General features: G+C 50.7%; 1 protein-coding gene across 1 annotated transcript in view; it reads right to left on the bottom strand.

Moving 5' to 3' along the window:
- Positions 1–21,509, bottom strand: part of MORN5 (MORN repeat containing 5) — a 29,963-nt gene extending 8,454 nt beyond the window's left edge. The window contains exons 1-4 of the mRNA XM_040482208.1: positions 21,345–21,509; positions 17,724–17,871; positions 16,041–16,152; positions 12,041–12,172 (exon numbers count right to left, since the gene is read on the bottom strand). Of these exons, the coding sequence (XP_040338142.1) occupies positions 12,041–12,172; positions 16,041–16,152; positions 17,724–17,871; positions 21,345–21,391 (439 nt within the window). The 5' untranslated portion in view covers positions 21,392–21,509. The remainder of the gene's footprint in view (positions 1–12,040; positions 12,173–16,040; positions 16,153–17,723; positions 17,872–21,344) is intronic.
- Between the last annotated feature and the right edge of the window lie 53 nt (positions 21,510–21,562).

The following is a 21,562-nucleotide window of genomic DNA, read 5'->3' as shown; positions in this document are numbered from 1 at the left end:
GATCACACGGTGGCTGGAGGCACACGGGGCCAGAGACCCGCAGATTCACGTCTCCCCACATCCCCAGTGAGCGAGTGGAGGGAGGGTGCCGAGCCACCACCACAGCTTGTATTTCCATTCCTCTTGCTGCCCCACTTTTCAAGCACCCGTAATCAAATTTGTGATTTGTGTTCATGACGCCCAGCCACTGTACACAGGCCGCTCAGGGAAACAACGTGCCAAGGCCAAGGTCACTCAGTTAGCCTGGGGCCCGTAGTCTTTGACTCCTGCTCTCCAGCTGTGTGCAGGGGACAGGCCTGGCGGTTGGGACTTCTGTCCTCCAGCTGGCAGATGCTAAGGGCTGAATTAAGGCTTTGCCAGTGGGGGCAGCCAGCAGGGTGTCAAGGTTATCTGCAGGACTCAGTAGCAGACTAGAGCTCAATCCTCACAGGAATCTTGCAAAGTCACTGTTATCCCTGTTTGACGGGTGAGGATCTGAGGCTCAGAGAGGTGATGTCATCTGCCCATGCTCCCTCAGCCACTGGGTGGGCACAGGGGCATACCCAAGTCTTATCACCAGACCTGCAGCCCTCGGCCACTACAAACTTCCCTGACAAACGTCTGTGTAACTGCCATGCCTTTAGCCCTCACCGTCTGAAGGATGGCATTCAAGGCTCTCTCCACCCTGCACTGGGTCCCTGCGCCTTGAATGCCCAGCAAGGATGTATTCCTACATACCTGTCAAAGCCCAGTCTGTCCATCACCACTTGAGGGAGTCCTCCCTTGACTCCTCCTCCGTCGCCCAACGCAAGAGCCAGTCTCAGGTGCTCCATCTGGAGCACCCGGTGTCCCTGCATCTCTGCGCTTTGTTCCTTCCCTTCCATCAGCAAAATCCATCTCCCATCCTTTAAGGCCTAGCCAAACACCCCCTTTTTCAGGACAGCATCTCAACTACACTTGGGGCACGCTGGTGATCAGCTCCTCAGGCACACTGCTTCTGGCTCCTGGAAGCAGTGAAACAGGGGCGCTCCCAGTGTTTGGGAGAAAGAACCTCGTATGTGACATTTTGAATTAAACATGAACATAAACCCCATAGGAATACAGAATTTTGCTGGACTTCTTTCCACTTATTTTATGGTTTATGTGATTCTGATTTCTGAACTATATTTTGAGGGGTAGGAGGTCTGCTACAGTCTCTTGTACACTTAGGCTCCTTAAAGGCCCTGGGCTTCTGTCCAGACAGCACCCATCCAGATCTTGTGACTGTGCATGCCTCGGCTTCCTCCCCCGCCCCATGCTGGTTCGGAGGGGCAGACGCAGAGTCTGGCCCCCCAGCGAGACCCTGGTATCAGCAGAGGGTCGGTGAAGACCCATGCCTGGGGGGAATCGTAGAAGTGTTGGGCTCCAGGTGGATAAGAAATGATGAGGATGAGGAATGATGCCAAGGGCTGGATAGAGAGATCCTGGGACCTGCAGGCCTCCAGCCCGGTCTTGAAATCTACATCAAAAGCAGGTGGGAGGAGGCTAGAGGACAGTTAGCCTCTGAGATGCCAGCTCCTCCCTTTGGGCGTGGAGTTAGGAACGACCCCCCCCCCCCGCCCCCGTAAACATTCCCCCCCACCAGGGTGTGAGTAATCACCCTGCAGTAATTTAAGCTCCTCATGGGCCAGGCACAGCTTTTGCTGTGTCCCCCGTGTCATCTCAGTAATGCTCACCACAACCCTGTAAGGAAGGTCCTATTCTCCCCAGACTTTTCAGAGGAGGAAACCAGTGTTCAGAGAAGAGACGAGCTCTAGATCACACAGATGGCAGAGCACGGGTCTGACGGTCCAATTCTAAAGCCCTGCTTGGAAACCTGCATCCTTTTCCAGGAGGTCAAGCAGGATTTTCAGCCAACTGCCTCAAGTTCCAGAGCTTGGGCTGAGGAAGGTACACGAAGGTCCTGCCCCCTGGGCTCTGGCCTTGCTCTCACTTCTATTAAAGGAGACAAAACAAACCATTACGCTGGCCAACCCTGGGGATGACTCCAGCCACGGAAGGGGAAGCTGTGTCCTTTGGATGCCTCCAGGAGGTTGCCGTGGGGGTGGGGGACTTATTGTTACCAGAATCTGATGGGCACGAGGGCTGGAAGGGGAATTTCCAGGGCCCTTGGAATTGGGGTGGGGACAGAGGGGGCAATGGGCAATTCTCGAAGCTCAGGGAGAGGCAGTAATCCGGGCAGGCTGTTAGTCCTGGAGCCGAGACCTCCCAGGAGCTGACTCCGCCCTCTGTAGGCAAAATTCTGTGGGTGGGTTCACGTGTATGTCTCCGGGGAGTTCTATACCTTTGACTGGCTCTCAGACGGGTTCAAGATTCAGAAAAGGCCACAGACTATCCTAGCCCAGAGTATGGCCTCTGGTGTCAGAGAGGCCTGGGTTCAAATTCTGAGTCCTTCCTTTACTAGCTGCATCCGTCAGTGAGCCTCAGTTTCCCCAGCTGCCAAATAGAGGTGACGATATATTCCTCAAAGGATCAGGATGTGGCAAGTCCCTGGCCCAGGAGAGGCTTTCAATGCTCATCACTTCCCTTCCTCCCCTTTCTGCTTAAAGTAGATGCCCGAGTCTGCTGGCAGGGATGTGTGATCTGTGCAGGCATTTTATTTGGCAGTTACAAGTGTGATATTATCCCCCCACAAAGCTGTCATTATGGCGCTGCTAACAATACCACAGATAAGGCAGGGATGCCCCTGCGTGCCAGCCTCCAGGTGATTATAACATTTGGGCAAATTGCCTTTTGTGTCGCGGAGAGATGACGGCGGGAGGGCCTGTGCTGGAGACTCACTGGGCCATTTTGCCGAGACCACAGGAGAAGCATTGTGGACAGGCAGCCGCGGTCTGCTGTGGAAGGAGGCCTGGCTGCCGGTGGGAGCGGGGCCCTGGCAGGACACTACCACGCGTGGGCTGAGCAGGCCCCGCAGGTGACTTACCCTCCGCAGGTCCTAGGTTTCTCACCTGTCAGGTGGGGAAGACAGTGGCCTCGAAATTAGTCTTGGTTTGTCCGTGGCCCTGAAAGTCTTGCTCTTTGGCCAGTTTTGGAGCAAAGAAGTGGGCGGAGAACGATCTTAAGGGGGAAAAGACCACCGGTACTGCCAAGTCACAAGGAAGGTTCCCGTTTCTTTCTTTCTTTTCTTTCTTTCTTTCTTTCTTTCTTTCTTTCTTTCTTTCTTTCTTTCTCTTTATTTCTCTCTCTCTCCCTCCCTCTCTTCCTTCCTTCCTTCCTTCCTTCCTTCCTTCCTTCCTTCCTTCCTTCCTTCCTTCCTTCCTTTCTTTCTTTCACTAGGAAACTCCAGAACCCACTTAGTTGCCATCTTTAGCTTTGAGTCAGCTAGACCTGGAGTCAAGTTCCAGGCCTGTGTAACTTCAGGCAAAGCATTTCACCTCGCCTTCTCCATCCGCAAAGTGGGAGTCATGGAGACGACCATTTCACAGGGTTACCGTGTGGATTAGATGAAACAAAATAAAATAAATGGCGCGACATGCTCAAACCGGTGCCTGGAACATAGGAAGCACTCAGGAAATGCTGCTTGTTTTTATTGTCCTGCTTTTCCTCCAGAAATAAAATAAGGTACCTTCGTATCTCAGCGGATCCATTACTTGACTGCCATTTTAGTGACTGCACTGTGTATATTATAAGAATACACCTTGTGTTATTTACTCAGTTCCCTCCTCTTAGACATCTGGGATGCTTCCAATTTTCAACTGTTTAATAACGCCAGAGGAGGAGCACCTGGGTGGCTCAGTTGGTTAAGCATCTGACTTCGGCTCAGGTCATGATCTCACAGTTTGTAGGTTTAAGCCCCACGTCGGGCTCTGTGCTGACAGTCGGGCTCTGTGCTGACAGCTCAGAGCCTGCTTTGGATTCCTGCCTCCCCCTCTCTCTGCTCCTCCCTCATTCATGCTCCGTCTCTCTCTCTCTGTCTCTCAAAAATAAGTAAAAGTTAAAAAAAATAATGCCAGAGGAATGTTGGAAGACCAAGTGTTTGCTCTGCAACCCTTCTAAAGGTGGGTGGGAAGTAGATAAACAATGTTTGGGAGCTCTTCACCGATGCCTCTTTGGACAGATGACCTGGGAGCTGGCCTCGTAAAGTGGGGAGAAAAGGAAAACCTCTGGAGGCAGATGAGCCCGAATGTGAATCCTGGTTCCTGCCATTTCCTGGGGGAAATTCTCTAGTCTCAGTTCCGAGCCTCCGTTTCCGCACTTGTCAAGCAGGGATCACGGCAACACTCCCCGCTCTCTTGGCTGGGTGTCTGGGGCACGGTAAATGCTCAGTCAATGTCACAGCTCACCGCATCACCATAGCGTGAGGGGGAAGCCAGCCGTCACCTCCCCAAGACTCCAGATCACACAGACCAGGTCTCTTTTTTGGACCCCAATTCATACTCCTCCCCCTGTTGTCCATTTAACTGAGCACACATTCAAATGAGGCTTGTGATCCTGATTTTGAATTCTGTCTGGAACCCACAGGTTCAAATGCAAAGGGGCCCTCTCTGCAAATAATCACTGGTATGTGATATTTTTAAGAAGCCAAGGCCATTGTTTCTGATTGAAGGAAAGTTGGTGCTATTTTGAAGAGCAGAACGATTAAGCGGTGGCGTTATCTCTTTAACCATTGGGAATTATACGCTGTTTGAAAGATTTGTGAGCTCTAGGACATTTGCCAGATGTGCTTGATTCGACATTTCAGACAACAAAGGGGATAATGTTGGCGGGAATCTTGACGGCATTTCTGATGATCAGGATATTCTTTGAGGATGGTACTGAGACCTTTCGGGGAAGAATTTCAGCTTTTACATAAACTAATTTGGGATGCTCACTCTCTGTCTTCCACAAAGCAAATTTAGTTCATTGTTAGTTGTATATGTTAAAATGGTTACGAGGGTTTTTTCCTTTGAATATTAATAATGTGCCTTTCATCTGAGACACTCGCATGGGGTGTCATTAATTGCGGGGAGGGAGTAAGGATTAGTGGTGCAGTTATTTTGCAAATGATTCCTACCAGTAACGTGGAGGCAAGCCACAGCCACACGAAGAGACACACGTACAAACCGCTAACGTGGCCCTGGCTTATCCTTCCTGAGCAGAATGACAGGGACGGGGAGGAGGGTAAGGGTTAATCTCCCAATTTCCCACCATATTAAGGGTAATTATCCCCAGTATCTTCGAATGCTTCCTTATTGGCCCACAGTGTGTAAAGGACCCTTTATCAAATAACGTAGCATCTCACTTTGGGGACGGTGGTGTTTTTGTCTTAAGACTCTACAATGGACCTTTTCGTTCATTTAGGAACATTGCAGAGCTCCAGCGGGGGGGGGCGGGGCCTGGGCTTCCTGCAGGAACAACTATGAATGAGCCATGGCTCCGTCAAGGAAGGGAGATGACTGAGTAAAGAATAAACCAGGACACAAAGCCAAGAAGAACAGAATGTGGGCAAGAGTTAGGTTCGTCTCCGACTCTGTCACCGGCTGGCTGTCTGACCGGGGGCAACGTATCAACCTATCTAAGACCAGGTGTCCTCATTGCAAACCGAGGCTCCTAAGAATGACCCACTTGGGATGGCAGGAAAGAGCAGAGGAGATAAGCAGGTACGGTGCTTAGCAAGGGGCTGGCAAGGGTCCCCTACATTCCCTGAGCTGTGGATGTTCCGGGAGCGTCCCATGCCATTCTTCCGTGGCCTCCTGTCACGTGCCAACCACAGAGAGGTGTGGAGGACCGTGGCAGGTGGAGAGGAGGGGGAAGGGCATCCTGGGCTGGGGGAGGACACGAGGTAAGAACACAGGTGTGTTTATCGGTGGAAGCAGCTCGTCTGGCTGAGCTGGAACATGGGGTGGAAGAGACAGGACGGTGAAAGATGAGCCGGGAGGCTCTAAAGGCCACAATCAAGGGCCTGCAGGGCCCAGTGTTTCGGCAGTATTTCGTTTCCCAAGCAAAACCCCCAAGGAAGCAGACAGATGTGGCACATCCAGGCTCGTTTCTCCTGGCAGCCTCCTTGTCCCCCCAGCACCCAGAGAAACCTCAGCAAATCCCAGGGCCTCCCTCTCCTCCAGCCTGAGTGAGTAATCACTATGATACCAGTCACAACCGCCAACCACAGGACACGAGCACTGGGCCAGGTGTCTTACACACTTAATCTCATTTTCCCTAACCTCCAGATTAAGTACTACTAGAAGGCCCATTTTACAGATGAGGAAACTGAGCCTCCAAAAGGAGACAAGGAATAAGCTAGCCAGTGGTGGGTCCAGGACCAGAGGGTGGCCAGAGGTGTGGATTCCAGATCCTGGGCTTTTAACCACCACACCAGGCTCTCTCTCTGACCTCTCCCAGTTTCCCATGGGAGGCAAGTCCTAGCTCCGTCTCTATTTTGCTTTGTGTCTGCTGTATTGATTGGAAATACTGCCTGCATTGAGTTGCTACCTCTTATGGTTCTATGGTCCCAACAAAGGCAGCAGCAAAGTGCAGTAGGAAGACCCCCGGACCTGCAGTGAGATGGGAGCGGGTTTGCATCCAGCCTCACCTCCAGCAGTCTGTCGTCTGCCATTCACTACTGGAGACCTAGTTCCCTAACGCCAGGCCACCCGCATTCCCAGCTCACTGGATGCGTGGGAAGTCCACCTGAGATGCAGTGCTCCTGAGCCCAAAAGCTTTAAGGTGGGCACCAGAAATGACTGACGCCACTGGGGCTCGGACAGCAGGGAGTGGTGGGGACCTGGGCGGTACATGCCCCAAGTAGGTACACAGGCCAGCCAAGCACAGACCATGCAGACCAGATTGGGCCAGAGGGTTGCTGCTTTGAGACCTTTGATGCGTAAGCTTTTAAGCTTTTCAAAGCTTAAGCAGCTTTGAAAACTTGGGAGGCGTGGAGAAATACAATGGATTGTTTTTACTATTCACAATAATAAGTTGTCTGTTACGTGCCGGGCACTGAATATTGTATAATTTGTTGAAGAATATGAGGGGCTTGTAGGCAGGTCCTCTGCCTTCCCACCTGCTTTTCTTCCATAAACATTTAATCAGCTCCAAGTCTGGGGACCTGTGTGAGGTGCTGGGGGACCCGGTGATAAATCATACATAGTCACCTGGTCCTTGCCCTCAAGAAGCTGCTGGTCTAGCGGGGGAGCTAGTCAAATAAAGATGCTTCCGCAGTTATGGGCTAAGTGCTGTTAGGGAGGCTAGTGAGGCATGGAGGAGAGACACCTAACCCAGCGGAGCAGGAGACAGAGGGGACGGGAGGAGGTTGGTCAGGGAAGGCTGCTTAGGACAACGATCTATCAATGGTTGGTCCCAAACTTCACGAGGGTTGGGAAATCCACTCAGTGCCTAGCAACCAGGATTTTTAAAAATTAAATAGGGACACCTAGGTGGCTCAGTCGGTTAAGCGTCCGACTCTCGATTTCTGCTCAGGTCATGATCTCACGGTTAGTGACTTCGAGCCCCGCATCAGGCTCTGCGCTGAGTGTGCAGAGCTTCCTTGGGAGTCTCTGTCTCCCTCTCTGCCCCTCTCCTGCCCTCTGTCTCTCTCCAAATAAATAAATAAACTTAAAAACTTAAAATAGAAAATATCCTAGTACATCATGTGTACAAAGAATACGTACAAATGTGTGTGTGTTTGTGTGTACTGGGTTGTGATGTACGTTGCTGCTTACTGTGGGCCTGGGTCCAAAGGTTTGAGAGCCACAGTCTGAGAGAACTCTTGCCTGCTCAGATCCCCAAAGCCCGGCACACGGTGGACACTCAAAGGCTTTTTGGTGAGTGGAAGGATAGATTTAAATTCCCATCCGATTCCAGCGAGCAGGTACATCCTCCCCAGGTAAGAAAGGCATTCTCAAAACCCAAGTCTAGCAAACGCGGGCTTGTCAGGCGTGGTTCGCAGTTCAGTGGGCTAGGGCTTTCCCATCAGGTCTGGGGGGTGAAGCCAGTGCGAGGCAGGGAAGGAGCCGGGGCCTTCCAGAGAGGCCCGAGGGTGAACCAAAGGCGACACTTCTGCTGGTGCCCTAGCCTGTGACCTCCTATAAAAAGAGCGTCCCCGGCCCTGACCCAGCCAAGGTGGCATGTACTTCGTAATAGCAGTGGCTTGGGCCACTCTGTTTATTCTGGGATGGCCTCAGGCACCACCTTAGGCCCGCACGGCCGGCAGCCCTGTACCTTCAGGAGGCCAACAGGAAGCACTGTTTATGGGGGCAGACCAGAATGCAGGGGAGAAAGGGCCCCGGAGAAAACAGGAGATGGACAGAAGTCCGGATCAGTCCCTGGCAGGGTGAGGTGAGTCAAAGGTAATGACTGGGTGGCCATACACAGAGACTCCTTTTAGTGGTTTTCAGGACGCTCCAAGCTCCATCTGTCCTATAATATCAGGACCAAAATACCCCTTGGCCACCTTTCTCCTCCATCGCAGACTCTTAAGGTTGGAAGGACCCTAGGAATTATCCAGCCTGACCCCCTCATTTTACAGATGAAGAGCCAGGGGCCCAGAGAGGGAAGGCACTGGCCCAGGGTCAGCCAGCAGGCAGCCCGAGAGCTGGGCCCGGACTCGGAAGCTGGGCCTCTGGCACAGAGCACTGGGGCCCGAAACCCTTCAGGTGCTCCTCTCTCGCCATCTCGCCATCTTTCCGATCTAGTTTTACCCCCTTTGGCCCCTTCCCTATATGCAACCAGAGAAATCTCTCCAAGTGATGAATCAGTTACTACACTCCCCCTACTGCTCTTCCCCTTCCCACCCCTGGGGCTTCCTCTCGTGCATTTCTTCCCTCGACATACTGTTGTCACATGCTCCCAAACCACTTGTAGCCCCTCAACAGGCAGCGATCTCCCACATCTTATCCTTAGCGCGTGCTGTTCCCTCTGCCTCTAACACTCTTCCCAACCCTGCTGCACGTGTCTGCTCTTGTTTAGGCTTCCCGTTAGATCTTGCTCTTTCCGGGAAACCTTGCTGGCCCACTGACCCTGACCTCCAGGGTTAAGTATCCCTCCTAGGCTCTCTTGTGGCAACCCTGATTTACTGTCGGTTTCTCCTGCTCCCTGAGAGAAGACTCTATGATGCTGTCTAACCCAGAGTCAGAGCCACGGCAACTAACCACTAAGTGTTTGTGGACCAGTCATCGGTGTCCATCCTTCTCCAAAACTCCTAAGAATGGCCTTCCCTTCTCATGATGCATTTTTAAAGGCTATTGTTTTTTCCAGAGCAGTTTTAGATGCACAACAAAATTGAGAGGAAGGCACAGAAATTTTGTGTATACCCCCTGCCCCCACATATGTGTGGCCTTCCCATTGTCAGCATTCTCCACTAGAGTGGGTGCCTCTGGGGATGCTACACCGACACCTCATAGTCCAAAGTTTACATTCGGGTTCACTCTGGTGCGTACGTTCAACGGGGCCGGAAAAACGTGTAACAACATGGAGCCATCCCTGTCATGTCATACAGAGTAACTTCATTGCCCTAAAAATCCTCAGTGCTCTATCTGTTTGTGCCATGATGCATTTTCAATTTTATCACCAAGCATGGCTTGGTAGGATTCTGGGAACCACAATTTCTGATTCCCTAGTCATGCCATGCCTTTTTTTTTTTTTTTTATGCCTCTGTGTCTTTGCATATGCTGTTCCCTCTACATGGAATGCTCTTCCCCAACATCCTTGCTAACAAAATCCCTGCTCATTCTTTAAGACCTATCACTTATGATGCCTTTTTCCTGACTGACACCCTGTATCCCAGCCAGGTGGTCAGTCCCCCTCACCCCTGCTCAATCGCCCTTCATCCCCAGGACTTGCCCCAGAGGGAGGGGGGAGGAACTCCCCCCTTAGGAAGAAAGGCGAGAGCATCTTTGCATTTGTATGAAGCCTCCTCGCAAGGAGTCACACAGAAGGGCACCGTCTGTAGGACAGAAGAGTAAGTATGGACGCCAAACAACAACCAAAGGGCGGCGGGACTGTGCCAGTGACCGAGCTGCTAACTCTCAGCTCCAAACCTACCATTCTATTCTCACTTTGCAGTCGGGACCGAGCTGTGGGACACATCTCTGCTCTGCCGGCTGGCCCCCAGTTAGATGCCGCCAGGCACGTGGAGGCAGAGGGGAACACGCTCTTTTCTCTGTTGCTGGTTGCTCGCGTCAGTGTCAATGTCAGCAATGCGGCCCAACTCACTTCCAGTTTACAGTTCTCCCCGGGATCCTACCATCCGCTTTATGGCTCTCTCTCCAGAAGCCCCGCTGGGCAGCGGCCCCTCCCCGCAGGTCTGGGTTGCTGCTTCTGGGGGGCCCTCTCTTGACCCTCTAGGTTCTAATAGCCCAGTCTCCGGCTCCTCCCCCAGTTCTTGAGGTAGTAGTCGCTCCCTGCAGTTATTTATTTATTCTGTCACCTCGATGCTTTTTCAGTACTCCAATATCTATTTAACTAATTTCCTGATACGAAGTTCACTCTGTCCTCCTGTCTGGACCCTGCCTGATACAGAGACAGAGTTCCTGCTCACATGGATCTTACAGTCTAGTGGAACAGACAGACGTTCAAGCAATTAATCACACAAATGAGGCTTTAATTACAGTTGAAATAAGTGCTGGGAAGGAAAAGTACAAAGTATATTAGCATATTAATGGCCCTGAGAAGCCCTTCAATAAATGAAATTGTTGAGCATTGTTTCACTCAGTATCTCTTTAGCTTACTCAATCAAGAAACTTCATAGAGAGCCTATTAACATCCAGGAGAATTAGTGTTCTACAGAATCTACCCTGTCAATGGCAAATGGGAAGTCATTAAAGCAAACTGTCAGGAGACGTGGAATGTGAACATTTGCCACCCTCCCCGCAGTAGCCCCCCCCCCCCTGGGGTAGCGCTATTTCCGCTCCAGGATTCAGCCAGAAGACCAGCTGACCATTCCCTTTACTCTTCAGCACCACAAGGCAACTTTCTGATGACCACTGACTCCCTGAGTAAATGCCCCTGTAGGGAGAGGAGGCTCTCATCAGCCAGCCCAGGCTTCCCGGTCTCCCTGGAAGTTTCGTTCTGATTTTAGAGCAGGGTTTCTTGACCCGGGTCTTAAGAAGTACTCCTTAAGACTATATGCAAAATGTGCACACGCGCGTGTGTGTGTGCATATGCATGTTTATGTGTGTGCACACACATTTTTCTAGGAAGAGGGTCCATTGTTCTTGTTATTCCTAGTGGGACTGTGTCTCTAGGAAAGTGAAAGTTTCCAAATCACCATGTTAAAGGAAAGTGTCCTTACTTGTACACTGGCCTCCTCTGAGTTTGGTCACCATAAGCCTGATCAGCTTGTGTCCGCTCACCAGCTGAGGTCCTGGATCCTCCAACATACTCCCATGGCTGAGGGCGCCAGCCAGCATTCTGGTACCACATGGTATCATTCACCTTCTCGACATTTACCTGTGCTATTTCCTCTCTGGAAAACCTCTCCCCATGCCCTGTGGCCAACTCCCAGTTACTCGTTAGGTCTCATTTTAGCTGTCACTTCCTTCTTGAGACCCTCTGAATTTCCAATTCTGGACGAGGTATCCCTTCTCTGTGCTCCCACAGCATCCCTCCCACCTCCCTGGGACTCCCTGCCTTCACCTCTCCCCCTGCCCCAATCTGGGGCCACGTTTTCCCCTTTTACTGGGCTTATTCCATGATACGATCAACCCTTTCTGGTGCTTGTCTGCTACCTGTCAAAACATAAGCTCCATGAGGAAGGGGGTTGGTGTCCAGCTTTGGTGCCTGTAGTGTCTAGCGTTTAGTAAGTGCTCATTAAATACGAGTCAAAGGGAAGCATGCAAAAATATGTACTTTAATCCTTTTCATGCTATACTTCTCTGCAGTCACAGTTAACCACAAGTGTCCTTTGCCTCATTCTGTGACTGTATCGTACAGACTTGTCAGCCGTAAGAACTCCCAATTGTGAAAGAGATAATAATTTTTGGCTTTTATCAGCAAAAGTTTCTTTCTCACCAAATGCACACAGGTGTGTGCACACATATGCACAAACCTATGGGTAAATGAGAGGAGACAAAACATGTGCCACAGGGTGTCAGAATGAACATACCTGCATTTCTCAAAAAGCGGTTCCTATAGTCTTTGATTATCCTTGTGACCGGGTCATAGAAGCCATCTCCACAATCGTAACAGCCTTCAGGGATCTTTCTAGGCAGGTCCATATTGGTGACTTGAGAGATCCCTTGAAAAGATACAGTGGATAATCAGCTCACTACCAAGGCCAAATCTAAACCTGGTCTCCCTAACGTCCACTTTTGGCTGGTTGCTCACATGAGTATCTGCTACCGCCCTTGGGCTGAACACTCCCGATTCAGAGCAGCAGGAGCAGTGCCCGAGAGCAGCTTCCTGAAAACGGCTCTGTGAGCAGGGTCTTGGGGACTAGAGCCGCAACTTCTTTCCTTGACCCCATCCTCCATTTCTAGGGACACCAGGCCAAAGGGCATAGGTTGTGGAGGCAGAGAGACCGTGAGGGTGCATCACAGTCAGCCATGTGGACAGAAAGGCATGTCTGGCAGAAGGATGGAGGCATGAGTCATCAGGCCTCACTCAGGAAACCGTGTGGAGCAGGGCGTATGTAAGGAGAATAGGAAGAAATGCGTCGGGTGGGCAAGCATCCAGGAATGGAGAATTTTGACTCTTACCAAAATGACCACAACAGCTGCCATTTAGTGAGTGACTACCTTGTGCCTGGAAATTCATTAACTCCTGCCAGTGTCATTTAATTCTCACAGCATCCAGTGGCCCCATTTCAGATAAAGAAACTGAGTCTCAAAGAGGTCAAGTAACTTGCCCAAGACTCTCCAGCTAGGAAGCAGCTAGACACCCGGCCGTGAAACCTACAGGTTAATCCGCTGATGTCCCGGGCACCGCTGACAGGACCAGGGGCGTCCAAACCACCAGGAGCTCAAGAGGAGCTGGTGCACCTTGTAGGTCACACTGCCCTGCGTGTGGTGTATCTTGGAAGGCTGAGGCCCGAGTAATGGGTGCAAGGTTGGAATAAATAACTTCTAGGGATCTTTCTAATGTGTTTCCTGTAATTCCCTGTCCTCTGGACCGAGGGCTGGATGCCCACCGAGCAGAGCACCATGTTCACGGCTCGTGGCAGGGGGTGGGGATGGGGGGGTGGGTTCAGTCCTGCGCACAGCTGCTCCTATGTTGGTTAATGATAACCCCCCTGTGTATTATTGGCTAACGGTTACGGAGCACTTATTCCGTGCCGAACGCTCTCCAGCCGTTCTCTCCCCGGAGCCTCATGCCAGTGCCGTCTCACAGATACTCAGCGAGGAGGAGGGGCAGCCTTAAGCTTCCCCCACCCCCCCCACCCCCGCCCTTGAGGCGAAGAGGCGGCTGTCGCAGAGCTCTGCCAAGTTCCCAGTGACGTGGGCAGGCAGTGGGTACTTAGGATAAAGCTGCTGTGTTGGGAATTGCTGGAGGAGAAGGAAGGATGCCAGGAAGGTCACTGCACTGCCCACGAGCCCCACCTCTGACAAAACCAGCTGAGTGTCTCCATGTGACAGCTGAGTGTCTGTGGCCAGGGGCTCGCTCTCTGCCTACAGGCTTCAGTCAGGGTGATGAGCCCATGACAAAGTCCAGGCCCTGTCATAACTAGCCCAGGAGGAGCCATTTACGAGGTTCTTAAGTGGCATCCAGCCTGGCAGCTCCTGGTAGGAAGAGACTGTGCCCTCTGCTCTCAGGCCCCCGGCGGTCCAGCCAGTGTCTGTCCCAGAGTAGGTACTCAGGAAATTCAATGTCATTGCCTTAATTCCCACACCCCCATCTCTCCCTGCTGTGAAGTCAGTATTATCCTCCCTGTGTAACTCTTTTCTGATGCCTACTGTGTGCTCAGCAACGTGCCAGGCACTGGGGACACATCAGTGAATAAGACTGACCCCCCGCCCTCGTAGAACTCAGTCGACTTGGGAAGAGAGACTCTGTGCACTCATGTTAGAGCTCTGGGCACAGCCACGGCTGCTCTGCAGTATGCCACAGGGAGACCCTGCCTCGTCTGGGAATTCAGGGAAGGAACCCCAGGCTAAGGGGCATTAGGCTGAAACCTGAAGGATGGGAAGGAGTTCTCGGGGTGAAGTGAGGGGTTAGAGCTTCCCAGCAGAGGGAACAGTAGGAAAGATCATGGTCTTTTCAAGGAATAGAGGTATAGCCAGTATGGTGAAGGAGGAGAGACTATCCAAGAAAGGCAGATAGCGTGGGATGAGGTTGGGGACAGCAGCAGGAGCGAGAGAATGCAGGTCATTTTAAGAATTTGGAACCTTATCTTGAGGGTAGTGAGGAGGCACTGAAGAGTATGTGGTGGTGGGGGGGGGGCGGGGAGTGTCAATCCCAGTCATGTTCCTCAAAGATGAGGGTAGAGTGACTGCAGAGTGTAGAATGGCCCAGAGTGAGTCAAACCTAGATCTCAGGTAAGGGATTATGTGATGAACACATGGATGAATATATTTAAGAGGTAGAATCCACAGGACCAGGTAGTTGCTTGTACATGGGGAAAGAAGGCAGGACTCAGCCCATCTAGGTGGGCTGGAGCGACAGTCTCTGAGGGAGCAATCACCGGGGGAGAAGGGGCTGGTGGGGAAGGTAACGAGTTCAGTGTAGACAAAGTGAGGGATGACAAACACAGGTGTTGGGGAAGTTGGCTGCAGGAACCCAGGGCTCAGGGATTTTGATTTCCATTGGAAGCTGATGGTATAAATGAAGGCTTAGAAGCGAATCAGCTTGTTTAGGGATAGGGTACAGAAGGATAACAGAATAGGGCTTAAGGACGGAGAGCCCTGGGAACCCCCAAATTAATAACTGGGGTGGGGGGAGGAGCTGACAAAGGAGACAAAGGGAGAGAAGGCGCACCTGATCAACTAACTGATTCAAGGTGACATAGCCACGGTTTGAGCCGGGTTTGATTCCACCCTGGGTGCTTTCTGGAGGTTTCTGCCCTCATGGAGGCTGACTTGCCCAGGCTCATCCAGCTATTGACAGGGAATTTAGGACTCAAACCCAGACCTTCCAGCTCCAGGCTCAGTCAACTACACCCCATCATCTCCTAAGTTAGGATTTATTCTTTTTTTTTTTTTAATTTTTTTTTCAACGTTTTTATTTATTTATGGGACAGACAGAGACAGAGCATGAACGGGGGAGGGGCAGAGAGAGAGGGAGACACAGAATCGGAAACAGGCTCCAGGCTCCGAGCCATCAGCCCAGAGCCCGACGCGGGGCTCGAACTCACGGACCGTGAGATCGTGACCTGGCTGAAGTCGGACGCTTAACCGACTGCGCCACCCAGGCGCCCCAGGATTTATTCTTATAATTTGAAAAGTCACTGTCCCACGTGTCATTCTGGATGCAGTGTCTCAGCCGTGTCAGAAACTATGCTCTTGAGGTGCAGCGGACCTCGCACAAGCCCCTGAGACACAGAGGAGCCCCTTAAGTGGCTGCTCTCTGAGTCCAGAGTCTAGGCCCAAACGTAACCCTCCGTGACGGAGCACGGTTTCTGATGATACGGGGAACGCAGAGAGGAAGACTTGGGCCCCCTGGGAACTCCACTCCTGGGAAGCATGTCTGGACCCCTGGGCCTCGGCTTCCTCCAATACAACATGGGACCAGAGCGGCAGGCACGGCAGGGTCATCTGGAGATTCTGGAGAGCCCCAGCTAGCACTTGATACACGGAGCTCATGCTCCTTCGGTGCTGCTCAATTTCTGTGCTACAGCTGGTTCTAGGAATAACGTGGCTGAGATGGACCGTGCGCCCACCGTGAGCAAGACGTTGCTATAAACCCTATACATGCCTTATCTTACTTTCAACACACTTGTGGGGTGGATGATGCTATCGTCCCATTTCGCAGGAGAGAAACTGAGGCACAGAGCTGTGAACGCCCTGCCTGTGGTCCCCAGCTGGTCTTTCTGGCTCTACAACCTGGCTCTTTTGTGTCCTGCGGCCTCTGCTCAATGCCTCCTCTCTTTTGGGTTCCTTCAATAGGCCACGGCCCTTCGTTCCCCTCCCCTCTCGGTCTGGGTGTGAAGAAAAGGGCGGGTGCCCAGGTACCTGCAGGCTTCAAGCCATAGCAGATCTCGGTGTAAAACCTCCGGTCATAGCCGTCGCAGTAATGCCAGTGCTCGGCATCGTACTGCAGCCCGTCCGAGAAGGTGTACGTGCCCTGGAAGACAAGGAGCATGCGCGCAGGCATGAGGCTGCCCTTCTGCCCAGAAGGACGGACGTCAAGGGGAAAGGTGGCTTTCTTATTGCCGCAGAAGAGAAGTGATAACTATCACAGCCATTATGGCTGTAATGATTAGAAGGAATGGCTACAGTGCTGGGCTCTCTGTGACTGGCACTCAAAATGTGGCAACTCACTGCGCAATGCTGGGCAGAAACCGCATGATAAGAATATATATGTCATAGGGCCGATTCAATGAGATAGTACTGGCAAAGCATCTAGCACAGTGCCTGGCATAGAGTAAGCATTCAGTCGTAGCTGAAAAGGTCATGGCCATCAGTCATAGCCCTTTGTCCAAACATGTACGTTCTGCTTTTGCTGCCTTAGCGCTGAAGGAATCCCCAGGATGTAGGGGTCGCATTGGCCTGGGCATCAGGAAACGTAGATGGAAATTCCGATACTATTAATTCACTGTGTGACCTTGGATAAGTCATATCCCCTTCCTGGGGCTTAGAGTCTCCAAGCTGTAAAAGAGGAATGTTTCTTAACCTTCTTAAGGTGGCTATTAGTAAAACCAATGACAGCAATAGACCTTTCCTCAGAGAAAACTGTTCTCCCATATAAATCAGGACATTGCACTGGCTCCCTGAACTGTATTCATGGCCCACAAATACTAGGTGGGATTAGATGGGTCAGATGTTTGTCATGATACCAGTAGAGGTGACAGCAGCAGTTCTATGACCTAACACTGAGTGCCAGCTCTATGCCAGGGACTGAGCAAAGGGCTTACAGATATCACCTCATTTGCATTCACAACCACCCTAGGAAGTGGCTAGTACTATTCCGGCAGGCTAATAATGATTCCCCAAGGATACCCACACATAAATGCTGGAACCTGTAAAAATGTTAACCCTATGTGGCAAATGGTACTTTGCAGGTGTGATTAAGTTAAGGATCTTGAAATGGGGAGATTTTCCTGGATTATCTGGGTGGGCCCAGTATAATTGCGAAGGTCTTTATAAGAGGGAAGCGAGGGGGCCAGAGAGATAGAAGATGAAATGATGGAAAACGCAGAGAGAAGGAGAGGTGATGATGGAGGCGGAAGTCAGAGTGATGCAGGAAGGCAGGAAGCTTCTAGAAGATGGAAAAGGTAAGGAAATGGATTCTCCCGTTCAGCCTCTGGAAGGAATGCAGCATTGCTGACCTATTTCAGACTTCTGACTTCCAGAACTGTAAGGTAATACATCTCTGTTGTTTTAAGGCACTGGGTTTGTAGTAATTTGTTATAGTAGCAATATGATGTACAACTATTGTCCCCAGTTTATAGGGGAAGTCGTGGGCCCAAGGTCACACAGTTAGTGGCACAGTAGGATTCAAACTCATCATGGCCTCTCCAGGGGCCCTTCTGGATCCAGAGGAGAGGATTCCAGAACCCTGGGAGATCAGTAGGAAGGGAGAAGAGGGAATGGAAGGAGGTGGGCACTGGATGGAGAGGTCAGGGTGCTCCATAGTGGGGGATTTTCCTGTCCAAGGCTTTGCTCTCTGCAACCTCCCCTCCTCAGGCTGATCACCTTCACGGCCAGTCCCTTTTCCCAAATGGCATCATAGCGGCTCCCGTTGGGGAAGTACAGGGTTCCTTGGCCATGAAACATGCCGTCCTTCATTTCCCCAACATACTTTGTTTCGGTAGGGAGGAGGTATTCGGCTTCGCCCTCCATCCTGCAAGGACAAAGGGAAATGATTGAACCGTGCATGGCGGCTGGAGGATCAGAGCTGACAGGCACAGGCAAGCAAGTGGGAACCTCGTCCTCAGGGTCCTCTGATGTTACCGTCCCAGTAATATTTTGTTCAAAACCAAACTTTTTCTTCGGTTCCCTCAAAAATTAAAAAAATGAGAGGGTCTGTGTTGTTGAAGGTGGGGGCAGGTGCAGTTTTGTCGGTCTTCCACCTTACCTACAGGCTGTCCTGGAGTTCACACTTCCCCCGACACACCCGTTGGTAGGCCCAGAGAGGGGAGGGATGTGCCCAAAGCCACACAGCACTGTGAAGCAGAGACTAGGGCCAGGTTTCCTGGCAGCTCGTTCTGGGTCTTCCCTGTCCCCCATGATCAGCCTACCCCTGCCCTCTATACCACTTGTGGAGAATTTGGAAAAGGATGAAACTTAGGAGACATAGGCTTGAATCTTATCTCACCATTTCCTGGCTGTATCATCTTGGAGACTTCCCTAAACCTTTTTGTTTTCCTTCCTTCCTTCCTTCCCTTTTTTCCAACAGATATTTCCAGAGCATCCACTATCTATCAACACCTACCATACGTGGTGAGTCTGGTCTGCAGGGTACAACCTGGTCACAACAATGATCAAGGCATACGAAGTAACCCCCCGCCCCTCGAGGGGGCTCACAGTCTAGTGGGGGACACAATGAAGTAAATACATAATGTGTGGTAATTGTCATGTAGGGGAAAGACAGGCGCTTAACAGGAGCACAGGGCAGGGATGCCCAGCTTGACCAGCTGACCACTCATTTCATGTGTGAAAGTGACTGAGATTAATGCCCAAGATCAACTCAGATAATGTATAATGATTTTCCTAGTGAAGGGCCTTCCACGCAGCGAGTGCTGAAGAAAGACACTTTCCTTCATTTCTTCGTTCCTGTATTCCTTCTCTATTCCTCCCTGCTAGCTGGAAGTCACCTCTTCTAACTCTGAACTTCTTTAGGCTTTTGTGTGTACTTCCATTGGATGCTCAGCACTTTCTGCCTTGCATTGTAATTGTATTCCTTGTATCCCCTATTTCACTGAAGCTTCTTAATGAAGACCTTGGTATCCTTAGTTCTTGGAATCATGATTCTGTTCACACAGGTGCTCTGCAAACATCCGCTGCATAAGGAATGGAAACAGAAGGGTGCAGTGACTGAGCAGATGACAGAAGACAGAAGATGCCACTGTGCTTGAAGCACAGTTCCTGAGCCATGCAGACCTGGGGTCACCAGGCCCGATCCAGGCCTGGCTCCACCTCTGAGCCTGTGTGACCTTGGGCAAGCCCCTTCACCTCTCTGATGAGCCTGAGTTTCTCCTCTGTAAAATGGGGATAATGACAATACTCCTCCCCAAAGTTGAGATAATTGGATGAAATAATAGCTATGAAACAACAGCAGAATGCCCAATATAGACTAAGAACTCAAAAATGATTTTGCTTTTATTCTACTGCGAGATGTGAGAGGAGAGAGAATGCCTTTTCTCCTTTATCTCTTTGCTTGAAATCACATCTACCATTTCCGTTTCCATCAAAACCCTTCTCTGAGATTAGAACCCTGCTCCCTTTTTTTAAATGGCAAACTGGACATTCATTGTTCAGACCTTCTATAGGCATCTCCAGCTCCCCCCAAATGAAACTCATACTCTGCTCCTCCAGAGCAGCCCCTTCTCAGAGTTCTCAATTTCCACGAATGGTACCAGAATCCTCCAGGTTCAAAGCCTAGAGCCAGGCACTGAGTTGGGACTGGAGGCAGTCTCTGAGTGGGACTGGGAGCCAATCAGTTGCCAAGTCCTGACAATGTAAATTCCCAAACTTCTGCATCTCTCTCTTTCCTGCAGCCCCAGTGCCTTTGCTTTGGTTCAGGGTCCTGCTACCTCTTCCTGGGACAACTATGGGCTCTGACTTGATCTATTTCCACCCCGCCTCCCTCCCTCATTCTTTCCCTTCTCTTCCTCTCTTTCCTTCCCTCCCATTTTTCTTTTATTCATTCAAGGCAAAAAGCCTTCATTATAAATTCAAAGTAAGTTAAAAAGAACAAACGGGGGTGCCTGGGTGGCTTAGTCAGTTAAACGACCCCCTGACTTTGGCTCAGGTCATTACACTGTGGTTCATGAGTTTGAGCCCCATGTCGGGCTCTGTGCTGACAGCTCAGAGCCTGGAGCCTGCTTCGGATTCTGTGTCTTCCCCCCTCTCTGCCCCTGCTCACACTCCATCTCTCTCCCCCCCCTCTCAAAAATAAATAAACATTACATTTATTTTTTTTAAAAAGAAGAGATAAAGACCTCAATCCATAGTGAGGACATGATTACCATATCACAAGTTTCTTTCTTTCTTTCTTTCTTTCTTTCTTTCTTTCTTTCTTTCTTTCTTTCTTCTTTCTTTCCTCCTTTCTTTCCTTTTCCTTCCTTTTTTTCTTTCTTTTCTTACTTTCATTCTTTTATGAATTCTTTCAGCCAACATTTACTAAGTGACATATGCATTATGAGGAGAGATACAGTGCAAAGTAAATTAGATTTCCTAGTGCCCAGCCCTACAAAGGATCTATCCATCAGTGGCTCCTCCCACTCACAGAACTGTGCACAGTACTCAGATCTCTGTATGCCAGAGCACAGACCCACCCTTCCAGCTCTGGCCCCCACTCTCTTTACACTCCGGCCCAACTGAACTGCCTGCTCTTCCCCCTATAAGTCCTCTGAACTATTGCTCATGCTGCTTCCTCTGCCCGGAAACATTCTTCACCTTGCATCTCTACCCACCTAAATCCTACCCAATCCTCAGGGCCCATCTTCAATATTTCCTCCTCCAGAGAGCCTTCAAGGACAGCCCCAACTGGCCGTGTCCTCTGTAGAAGCCCAGCAGCAGGGCTCCATAGAAAGCTCATGAGCTTTGGAGTCAGACCTGGGTTTTGATCTCTGACCTGCCAAATGCCAATGAGGTGACTTTGAGCAAGTTACATAATTACTCCAAGCCTCACTTTTTCCATCTGTAAAATGAGGATTGTATCTATCTCATAGGGTTGCTGTGGGAAGGAGAGGATTCAGGCAAAGCCACTATCTGAAATTATCTTCCCATTTCTTTGTTTATTGGCCATACACCAACTAGACTGTAAACTCTATGAGAGCAAGGATCTTGACATTTTTTAGTATTTTTTTATCCCCAAATCTAAAACTGCAGATAGCAAACACACACGTATATATGGAATGAATATATCTCAGCTATGCTGCTTATTATATGTGTCCTTGAGCAAGTCACTTTACTTCACTGGGTCTCGTTTTTCTTAACTGTAAAATGGAAATAAACAATCATATCTGAAAGCGTTGTCCCGAAGGATAAAAGGAATAAAGTTTGTGAAAGTGCCTGGCACAAAGTGCTTTGCAAAGGCAGCCGTCTTTAACCAGTCACAGATTTAAGACATGAGTCAGATGAGGCCCTTACCTCCCGTCTACATATTCCCCAATATATTGGCTCCCCGTGTACTCCATGACACCAGCCTCTAGCTTCCAGCTGTTGGGATCCTGGAGTCTCAGTGCGTCCCGCCTCACTATGACAACCAAGATGGGCGGGGCCGGCTCGGAGCCCCGCCCACAGACCCCACAGGCCTTCCAGGCACTGCGCACGCTCTATGGCTCGCGGTTGGGCAGAGCAGTGCGCCT

Source organism: Herpailurus yagouaroundi, unplaced genomic scaffold (assembly GCF_014898765.1).
Source record: "Herpailurus yagouaroundi ecotype Mexico unplaced genomic scaffold, PumYag 160, whole genome shotgun sequence".
In the NCBI taxonomy this organism is placed as follows: Eukaryota; Metazoa; Chordata; class Mammalia; order Carnivora; family Felidae; genus Herpailurus; species Herpailurus yagouaroundi.
The sequence above is the reverse complement of the archived record's forward strand: the minus strand, read 5'-3'. Positions and strand labels throughout refer to the sequence as shown.